The 10,940-nt window shown below is 31.9% G+C and overlaps 2 protein-coding genes across 2 annotated transcripts; both read right to left on the reverse strand.

Annotated features, from left to right (window-relative positions):
* Positions 1–1,172: 1,172 nt before the first annotated feature.
* LOC130644879 (kelch-like protein 40b) lies at positions 1,173–3,574 on the reverse strand. Its single transcript, XM_057450654.1, has 2 exons — positions 2,420–3,574; positions 1,173–2,032 (listed from the first exon to the last, which is right to left on the reverse strand). The coding sequence occupies exons 1-2, from the start codon at positions 3,541–3,543 to the stop codon at positions 1,768–1,770; spliced, it is 1,389 nt and encodes a 462-aa protein (XP_057306637.1). The 5' UTR covers positions 3,544–3,574; the 3' UTR covers positions 1,173–1,767.
* A 627-nt stretch (positions 3,575–4,201) lies between these two features.
* On the reverse strand, positions 4,202–10,940 carry LOC130644880 (uncharacterized). The gene is made up of 7 exons (XM_057450655.1): positions 10,847–10,940; positions 10,243–10,569; positions 6,035–6,313; positions 5,790–5,929; positions 5,335–5,473; positions 5,003–5,144; positions 4,202–4,529 (listed from the first exon to the last, which is right to left on the reverse strand). The coding sequence occupies exons 2-7, from the start codon at positions 10,564–10,566 to the stop codon at positions 4,432–4,434; spliced, it is 1,122 nt and encodes a 373-aa protein (XP_057306638.1). The 5' UTR covers positions 10,567–10,569; positions 10,847–10,940; the 3' UTR covers positions 4,202–4,431.

Raw genomic sequence — 10,940 nt, forward strand, 5'->3', positions numbered from 1 at the left:
ATTGGACATCTTTAATATTTGCAGTCCTTATCTTGGTCTCAGCTGAATTGTTTTGAACACACCCAGACGAACATGCATCTGTTTTAGAACACCGAAAAGTATTTCGTTGTTCGACTTCTTTTTCTGCAATTTTGGCTGCATCTCCTCGAAATTTATTTTTTAGCGTCTTGTACAAAAACATTTTCCCTCATTAATCAATTTTATGTTTTGACGTTACTACATTGCAATGGCTTCAAAAAAAATTGTAATGGCATCGAGGAAGCGACCTTTTAAAACACCGGGAAGTAAACCTTTATTGAAAAGCAGTCAAATATGGCCTGCGTCCAGGTTAACTTTTTGTGCGTTACGTGAAACAGTCATACTTTTATGAAACAACCAAAAAAAGAACTCTCAAATTTGAGATGCTCTAAAAAAAAGTTTTGAACACGATAATTTCGACGTTTTGTAAATCAAGTAATACAATCAAGCAATTAAATTCTTCTTAAATTTTGATTTCTATTTGGAGCAAAATTATGAAAATGTGTTTAACTGGTAGTCCTCGATTCAAATAACTTTATTTCAAGTTCAAAATTTTTTTTGATTTTCTTTTTTTTTCTTTAAAAATACATTCGAACAAAAGGCAGCATTTTCAGTGTAACGATTTTTCTCTGTACCTTGGTCTTAAACATTTTGAGTTGAGCCTAGATGTTTCTTGTAGAGAAGATTTTCTAAAAATTAAATCAGTTTCTACTTTAAAAATGCTTTTCTCATAGACTCATCTATATAGTTTTTAAATTTTCTTATTTATTTTCTCAATAATTTTCGAGATAGCAGTTGAAGAGCCTATAACGTCAGCCTTCAGTTAATATTGTTTTTATGAAAAAAACGTGTAAAACAAGTTAAAATATAACGACCAGAAATATAAAAAATATATAAAATATATGAGTGTTAAAAAGCTGCGCCAAAATTCGTCACTTACTCCAACATGATTGTCGACAAAGTAAATCAGCCGTTCCAAGAGAGGTTAGAATTAGGGTTGCTCGAGTTCTTTTGCATCTCAACGGGTAATATTGCTTAAAAAAGACGTAATGACGGTTACCGCTGTTCAAGTCTTTGCATTTGTGAAATGCCCCTTAATCTGCCAGGGAGCCAAATTTAGCGCCCCATGGGTTACCAACAAATATACAATCAGCAAATCAACAATAAGTTATATTATTTATTTTATTATAGCAACAACATACAAATAGATATTCATTTAGTGTAAAGCTTTGGATTTTTTTTGTAACATATCACAGCAGGATTAAGCTGTGTTGTGAAAAATTACAATCAAAACAACTCTTTATTTCCTCCTGACTCAAAAATAAAACTTTAGAAATATAAAATATATAAAATAAACACTTTATTCTTTCGCGCGCAAACCTTCGCTTCGCAATAGATAGATATTTTAGCAATCTTTAGTTATAATTTTTTTTTACAAGAAACATACATGTTGAGTTTCACCTGCATTTCTTAACTTTAAAGGAAATTTTCTCAATATTTATAGAGTCAGATTCCCTGCTTTATGCCTTTAAACTGTTTTTAGCAAGACCAGTCCATCTATCAAAAAACTTTTTTAATTTTTGTAGTATTTCGCAAGTTAATAGTTGAAGGTGCCGATCCCATCCTAACTTAAAAAATCCTGTGTTTTTTTCGGTGTGTAACGGTAAAAGTTATTTTGAAAATTTGAAATTGTAACAACAACAAAAAACAAAATAGAAAAAATATGTCAGGTAGAAAAATAAAGTGTCTTTATTTTAACTGAACCCATCGACAGGCCAGTTGTATAATAGTCATGCAACCTTGAGTAAAACCAGTTAAACCAGTGAAACCATGAACATATGCTTCCTCCATTGGTGCATTCCAATATCGTGTGTTACCACCGTCGCCACCGTATGGCCCGAATGAACGAGATTTATTAGTTTTAAAAATAAAATTGTCAATCATCCAACCAGAATTCAACTGGATGCTAGTGATAACTTCTCCTTCATCCATTTCTATGCTATAATAATCCATCCTAAAAGACAAATCAATTCAAAACCCAACAGAAATAAAACCAAGTACAAATAAGGTATATTGAAGAAAAACTACTTGAATTCCACTAACATACTGACTATCAGCGAGCAAGATTCAATCCGCGGTCCCCAGAACGAGGAGCCGACGGGGACTCTACAGAACGGGGAGCCAACCACACCACGTACTGCAATATGTTAGTAATAAACTGGTAGATTTTATTCGGATGGTGTTTAATCTATACAAATAAGGTATACCAGAGTTTTGTTCCCTTCTTTTCGGACGTAAACATCAAGTTTTATTTCGACTGTTCAACAAGCTTGGTAGAAGAATGTATTTGCGCGATAAACAAACCTTTAACAAAACATTCTTGCTACAATGACCCTCCTACCTTGTATTATCATCCAATTCTCCACCTTCAATAACAGTACCATCATCATATATTACAGTCAGTCGGCCCAACACCGGACGTCCATCCCATCGACGGATCCACAATTTCATTGTCCGGATCATTAGTAGTGGATCAATTTCATCGTCCCCAAATTTAGTACAATCCCATTCAGATAAACAATTTCCACCAGTTCCAAGGCGAGTGCTAAATTTAAATAAATGCTGAACAGGCAATCTAGTCATTTTCCAGTAATGTGGCACATCGTCAATTTTATCCTGAGAAAATATCTGAGCAAGATTGCACAGCTCTTGAACATTTCTATCATTCTTGAGAGATTTATACTTTGAGACATGTTTCATTATATATTTATAATCAAGCTGTGGCAGTTTTACTGCTTTTAAAAGTTCAAGAAGTTCATCTGTAACCTCATTTTCAATGTTCGCTGATATGTACTTTAAAACAGTTTTAAAGAGAAGCTTTTCTCTGTTGTCTAAGTCCAAAGGTTGAACATCTGTGTCTTTTTTGTACAGTTTTAGCTTGTTGTCTGATAAAATTTGAAGAAACAAACAAGGCGGTACCAGCTTAAAATTTTTCATTTCTGTCAGAACTGAATAATTTGAGCACCAAAACATTCTACATCTCTTTAGCAATTCATTCATGGTGTAGGTATACGCAAAGCAGAGCAACTTTAAGCAATTATCTTTGTTGATCTTCTCAATCATTGATGTTTCGCAAATGTGTTTCAACGTTGATACGCCCAAAAAGTCAGAACACACGGCTAACGACTGTATATCAATATTTTCCAGATCAACAGTTGAGGTGTATGCAAACGTAAGGATAACTTCAAATACATTTTCATCTGATATTATATCAGGCATTACAATAGTTTCCATTTCTTTTCCGTCATGCTGAAGAAATCCGCGAAAATAATCTGAAATCATAGCCAGAATAAATCGATGTGTTTTAAACACTTTGTTCTTCATGCGCACAGACACGTCACAATATAACTGCTGCTTCCAACAATCATGTAAAAACTTTAACAGATTGGAACCATGGTCAACATCTGTGACTATAGCAGATGATGATTCATTTTTGAGAAATTTAATTCGGCTATCTTCTGCCATAATTTTTATGTTCCTATAAAAAATAAATTTGTTTATATAACTTACATATAACGATATAATACATAACTGCAAGGGATCGAACCTTATACATCAATGTGTAAAGTTTTAAATATTTATTAAAAATGCCCTAAAACCGAAACATACCCTTATAATTTCTGTTTCCTTCTCATTATTTTACAAGAATATTTGAGTTGTGATTTTAATTTGAGCGTCTTTAGTATAACAATTCTTTTGGTGTAGTTTAACATTGTGTCTTTATAACTTTCTATATTGCCTTTCCTTGAAGAAATTGCTCGTTTCCTGGCTTTCTCTAGAAGTTTCAAAGTTTATGTAAAAGTCATGATTACTAGTAATTCACTGCAGAAAGTGACACAAAAGAAGTTTAGCAAAACGCGCCCAGTAATGAACCCATTTGAATGTTTAGATCCGATGACATGAAAGGTTGTTCCCAGAAACAAGTAATTTCTGAATTTATCAGACTCACAAGTTTTCCGGCTTTCGACCTTCTGAAAATTTTGCCTTTAAATTAATATTTGAGGAAGGTCATAAAAAAAAAAATACAAAACAGGTGAAACGTCACGTATCGAAGAAAAAATATCTTGTAAAAAGAGCTTAACAAATAATGCAATTGTAACAAATTTATAAAAAACTACGAAGCTGTAATCCAAAACATTTTATTCATGTACTAATACATATGAAAAATAGTAGCAAAATAGTAGTAAAAAACACGACACCATTCAAATATATTACAACGAATAAATGTAACAGAAACACTCATGCTTTGCTCCACATAATTACTGAAAAAGTCCGAAATGACTGCAATTGAAGATGAAAAAAAATTATGATAATAAAAAATCTGCCATCACACGGGAAACCAAGGAAACTGGATTAGATCTCGTCCCAAAGAACAGACGATGATATCGCTAATGTCAATTTGTCATCCGTTGGTGTGTATGAATGGTCCCAATCACCCTCAGTGAAGAAAACTAAAGGAAGAAAAAAACGTTTCGTTTAATCTTTTTTTTAACATACATATATGCGTGTCGATCAAAAGGGTAAACCATAACACAGCATTAAACAGTAGCATTATCAGAAAATTTTACTCAGTAAAATACAGTTGTCGGAACGCAATATAAGATAATACAGTGTCTGAGTAGATATGATCTCTCAATACACGGTGTACGGTCTCAGTTTTGCTAAATTTTCGCGGGAGTGTACCTGGCAAGAGCAAATTTTTGGTTTGCAATTTTAATAATAAAAATCGAAATTTAATTCTTAATTCTTAGACTATTTTTCAGTAAAACTTTACACTGTGGTTTTCTTAACCTTTTAAGGTTTTGCAGGAATAAACTTTTGCGGTTTTTCTTAACCTTTTAAGATTTCGCAGGAATAAACTTATGCGGTATAATAGTATCTTCAAAGTAGAAATGTTATATCTTTTACATCTACAACAGTTTACCTGTTTCACCAGGGTATACCATTACTTCCAAAATTTTGCATTTAAATAGGTCCATGCATCCTTCATTTGGCGCGAGAAAAAATTTTAAACTGCCGGTGACAACTGTTATCCAGTGACCAGACGACTGGGTATTAATCGGAACCTAAAAAACAGGACTTGATATTTCATATATGAAACATTGCATTGGATTCTAAATATGGAAACAATCTATCAAACAACCTCTGTTCCTCTTCGTTCCTCTATCTTTTCACAATAGTTAAAAATATAAAAATCAAAGAAAATAACTTTTGGCAACACACTATTTTTTTAAAAAAATAATCTCAATGACATACTGAAAAGTATTCTTCGGGATGTTGTCCGAATGAAGCTATGACACTGTTTTCAGTACCAGCCTGGGCCATATCAGGAAGGAAGTAAGGTCTGGTGTAGAATTGTCGAAATATTTTTCCAGCTTTATTTTCACAGTTTTGCCTATAAAGAAAAAATATATAATGTAATCATTATTTATCCAGTGTAGATTTATTTATTCATTGTGGTACTGTTACAAATAAGGGTTCTGCGAAGTTTCTAGTGCCTTTAAAACTTTTATTTGAAACTTAAAAGCCGTGATGTTTAGCTACACAATTTTAGCGAATAATTGACAGATTTCGCGTTCTGTCTTCCATTTTTCAAAAAAAAGATTAAATAAGAGTCTAAAACAAAAAATTATAAAATATATAAATACTCATGATGATTATGTAAACATGTGCGACTGTTTATAATCTAAATAATAAGAAAAGCACCCCACCAATTTGCGTGCCATAACTTGGGAAGTTTTCCATCAACATATGCTGTTATGAAGTCATAAAATGTTTCATTGAATCCAACATTTGTTGAATAATTACAACTGCCCATGACAGTTGACAGGAATTTATCAGTCTGATAAAGCTAAATACAAAAGACATGTTATGTATAAACACATTACGAATAATACCACTGTAAAAATGGATTTAGAATGCAGAGAAGAATGGGTAAGCATTTATAGATACATACATTTGCAATCACATCCAATGCAATACGCTTTTTAGATCCCCAGTCTTTTGTTGTGTCCGTCACAACAACAGGCTGACTGTTTTGAATGTAATGTTTCATAATTTCGGCTCCTTTTGTGTTATTTAATCGATCAACTTTATTGTTACCATACTTTACCATGTTAGTACAATACTTGCAAAACTCAGCATCAATTGTTGTATTTTCAGCAGGTAGCCATGGATTGTTTATCAAACATTCCTCTTGATAAAGGCTTGCCCAATCCCAGTATGGCAAGATAACCTAGTGAGTGTGAAGAAGACTGAAAATTAATTCTTGAATCTTTCTACAGATATAATGTAGAAAATATTTCAAATGAATAAAAAACATTAATAAGGATAGGAAACATTAAATATTTTATTCTGCTCCATAAAAGAAACAAACTCTAGTGAACACTGATTCTGTACCGAAAATTCCTTAACTTTGGAGAACAAAATATGTATATTTAAAAGTAAACTCTCCTGTATAAATATTTTCGAAAGTTTATTAAAACACTTTGCTAGGCATTACTATTCAGAAAGATCTACAAGCTAATACATCTAAAGGCAAATTTTTACACGATAAAAGTTCTTAAGACAAGTTGACTCTTTTGTAGGTATACAGAAATACTAGTACTAAATGCTATGGTGTAACAAAGCCATGTGTTTATGTCAAACAAACAAACCCCTATATATTTACTTTATCTTTATAATATATATAAAGTGGATTAAGATTGCAAAGACTAATTTTTTCATGAATTTGGCACATTTATGCGCGATTAAAACTTATATTTGTTCTTTTAAATTTTCCATTTTTGTGTTCTGGAACTGAGGTTGCTTCCTTTTATAGAAATTCTATCGAATTCGAATATGAATGTAATTCGAATCTGAAATGTAAAAAAACAAACTGTTGTGTTGTTGTCGAACAAAGTTGGTGTTGTTAGTTAGAAATATTTCTAACATATGATGGCCTAAAACCAACAGATTATTTAGTGGAGAGATGAATTTGGGTGTATAACGATTTTTTAGTTGTTTCTTTCACAGCATTTGTCAAAAAAGTTAAGAACATCGAGGCTGAAACAAAACATACTATTGTTATAAAAACAACGTGTATATCCTTGAGAAGAATTGACATAAACTGAAAAAAGTAACTATTCCGTTGTTACTGTTTTCAACAGTACAAACTGTGTAATGCAGTTTTGACGTTGTTATAAAAAAACCTAAACTTAGCTACATTATGATCGTTTGAAATATATTCGATTCTTAAATTCGAAAACACTGCATTGTTATCTTCTTTGATTTTATGCGTGATTTTCTTGATTAAAAGTGTGGGTCTGTAAGGTATTTTTTGCACATGCTTATATTTTTAGCGGTTATAAACATAGAATAATGCAGATTGTGAGCAACCTCGATCCTAGGGCTTTTTTCTCTTTTTGCCATCCCGTTACAAAGGAGGCAAAGAGCCCAGGGTCGAGGTTGAAATGTGAGTTTTGAAAACTCAAATTCCTGTATTGTATGTTTTTTTATCCCTTTCGTCAGTTTAATGAGAGATTCAATGGATTCTACTACGGGAATTCAGATAACTGGTAATTTCTTATATTTTATGTAAAACTTTGAAAGGGTCGCTGTATGCAATTGACTGAATATTTGATTTTGGTACGGCGTGTTACAAACTGTACAGTGTGTAAATTTTGTAATAACTTTTTTTGTATAACTTAGCAAAATATGATTGATTTTTTAAATGTCTGATATTTTTTTTTTCTGCTGTATTTCAAATTTTAGCAGATTTTGCTTTTTAAGTAACAGTTGTTAGACGCCTTTGATTTTGTTGGACATTTTGCAAATTGCTTTTTTTTTGTTGCACCTGCTTATATTTTTAACGTTTCAATGGGTATAAATATAAAGTAATGCAGACTGTGAGCAACATCGATCCCATGGCTTTTTCTCTCTTTTTCCGTCCCGTTATAAAAAGAGAGAAAGGGCCGAGGTTGGATTGTAAGTTTAAAAAATTCAAATTACCTTGCTGTATGTTTTTTTTTGGTATACATCCCTTACATGCATTTCATGAAGACATTTAGTGAGATGTGTTTTGAAATGCCCTGGTAAACTTCTTCACTAATAATTTAGCGAATAATAAATATTAGTAGATTTAGATTTTAAATGTCACATATATAGTTGTTGAAAACCTACAATTTTTTAGTCATTTACATGATAATGCAGATTGTAAGATTCACACTGCTGTATTGTTTGCTTTTTGATGGTATATCTGTTCTATAAATTAAATAAGACATTCAGTGGATTCTTCCATGGAACTTTGGCTATATTTAATATTATTATATGTCATATTATTTCTGAATCTTAAGTGCCTAAAGTGTTTGATCTTGTGAAAACCTTAAACATTCTTTTTATCCACAATTTTCTTATTCTAAACTTCCTTTAGATCTCTTAAGCTTTTTCAAATCTATTAAATTAAATCATTCTCATTCCACATAAGGATCGACTTTGGGATTTTGGTCAATTCCACCTGTAATACCGTTACATATGGAATTAAATCCTTATCTAAAACTGCAATTTCCCAGTGGAATCTATTTCAACGTTCCTATTCTAATGAAGACCTGAGCTCATTATCTTATGTCACTTTAAAATCTCTTGCCATCAATCACTGCCTAGGGGAATATTGAATATTTATTTTATCAAATAATGCACAGAGATGGCCATTCTCTTTTATATTAGTCAAAAACTAAAGCATGGTCTCCCGGTCTTTTAAATTATTAGCTGTTTATATGTTTTTGCTTGTTAACTGGCAAATAAATTTTTACTTCCTAACTTGTACTTACTTTAAGTAATAGAAAATTTTGACATTTTCTGTCATCAGTAATTTTAGACCTGTTAAGGGATATGCATTTAACCCTAATCAAACCAAAGATATTATAAAGGTGAATTGATGAACATAAAATATTTCGTCAAAATGACACTTGTTTGCTATTTTATTTCCCTTCATGATCTTTTTAACCTTGCAAAAATATTAATTATGCTAATGCACAATTTTAACAAGCTGTCATACAACAGACTTATTATACCTTAATGCATCTCGAACTCTAACAAGTTTTGCAGACCCTGAGAGGACAAACGTCACAAATATTTAGTGTTTGAGTCACTTTAGCACTGAAAACTAAAAAAACACTAAACAATAGTGTCTTTAACTATCTAGCCATCATGCAAACCATTAAACACTGAACCTTGGTGCTCATTGTATTATAAATAAAGTGGAAAACAACAATAATGGTGAGTAATGACTGTTGGGAGACAAATGGAATTATATAATATTTTATTGTTGTTTTTGTTCTGCCCTGTATGTAAAAAGTGTAAAAATTAGGGTCAGTTTGGTCTCATAAAACAAAAATTTGTGATGCCCACCTAGTATATATATATATACTCAAAACACCTCTCAATATCTGCTTCTTGATGTCTCACATGCTTCTTATTCCCAACAGAGTACAAGTATTATGAGTAACTAGTCGATAAGATTCGTGGAAAAATCCACTGAGGCAAGAAAATTTTGATGATGTCAGCAACCCATCCATTGAAAATTAAGAATTTTATTTTACACGTTGCATCTATTGTGTAGAGATTAAAGCGCTGATCAAGAAAATGTATATGATCATGTGCTTTTGATATGAGCGGATAATGAGATATAAGGAAGGTTTTAAAATTTTTGCTGACGTCAGCAATGGCCCAAAACCTTATTTTTTTAAAAAAAAATGTATATCTGTTGCCTTCATCGTATAGATCTTTAAACGCTGAGAAAGAAAATGTATAGGATCATGTACTTTTGACAAACGGTTGCAGAGATATCAAGGTTTAAAGGTTTTTTGATGATGTCACCAACCCGTCCATTCCGAAATTTAAAAGTGCAATGCAATGGCTACACTAACCTTAATATACTTTCCTTTGACGTCAATATTGCTCTAACATCAAAGTTTGCTAATTTACAGAACACATTTATAGGCGATGTTTTATAGACTTTATCAAAGAAATTTTATCCATTTTGCAAAAGTCACAGACAGAACTGGCGTATTATTATATAGATCAAGATATTGAATATAATAGGAATATAAAAAAATATATATACATGTTCTTAATTTACACAATCTGTACACTTTGAATTTAATTTTGTGAGACGAAGTGACTTACTTTTATTGAAAACAACTTTGCATGCACTGCAAGCATATTATACCCTGTTGGGGTCATCCACAAAGCAGTAACCAAAGCTATGACCAATGATAAACGGAGACATGAAGAAGTTGAGTCAGTGGCAATCTTTCGCAGTTTTGGTTTCTCTGGACCTCGAAGTTTAGAAACACAGGTGGAGATTTCTTCCTCAGTAAAACCTTTCTTCATGCAAAACAAATACAAGCTTTGTGCTTCTTCTTCAACAAGACGTAATTTCTCTTCATAATCAAGGTTTACCTCATTCTTGTTCACAGGTTTTACCTTTGGGCAAAATTCCTCTGCCATTTTCTTAACACAATTTAGAAAACATATATTTTAAAAGACTTCTTAATGAAAAACCTTATAATTTATATCTTCAGGAAATATATTGCTTAATCCTGCCTAAACAAGCTAACAAGTTGAAAAATAAGGAAGACTTTATTAGCCAGAAGTTTTGACCACAAAGTGCCACCAAAAGAAAATCAGGAAAACAGTGAATGTATGGGTAGCTAGCTAGCTAGATAAAACTGGTATGTGACACAAGATTAAAAGACTTAGATCACCTTTTTGCAAGTAAATAACTTACTTTATTTTTAATTTTTTTACACACCTCACAACAGTAATAGCGTGGCTGGCCACTGTCAAATCTAAAATTATAAACAAGCCCGTCATTGCAGATT

Source organism: Hydractinia symbiolongicarpus, chromosome 5 (genome assembly GCF_029227915.1).
Source record: "Hydractinia symbiolongicarpus strain clone_291-10 chromosome 5, HSymV2.1, whole genome shotgun sequence".
NCBI classification, from domain to species: domain Eukaryota; kingdom Metazoa; phylum Cnidaria; class Hydrozoa; order Anthoathecata; family Hydractiniidae; genus Hydractinia; species Hydractinia symbiolongicarpus.

Bases quoted from the DNA above. Each gene is read 5' to 3' on its own strand.
- LOC130644880 (XM_057450655.1), bottom strand. From the start codon at position 10,566: ATGGCAGAGGAATTTTGCCCAAAGGTAAAACCTGTGAACAAGAATGAG. The intron at 5,145-5,334 runs GTATGTCATTGA...CCTGTTTTTTAG, and splicing joins ATCCCGAAGAATACTTTTCA to GTTCCGATTAATACCCAGTC. The intron at 4,530-5,002 runs GTAAACTGTTGT...TTCTTCCTTTAG, and splicing joins GGTATACCCTGGTGAAACAG to TTTTCTTCACTGAGGGTGAT.
- LOC130644879 (XM_057450654.1), bottom strand. From the start codon at position 3,543: ATGGCAGAAGATAGCCGAATTAAATTTCTCAAAAATGAATCATCATCT. The intron at 2,033-2,419 runs GTAGGAGGGTCA...TTTGTCTTTTAG, and splicing joins GAATTGGATGATAATACAAG to GATGGATTATTATAGCATAG.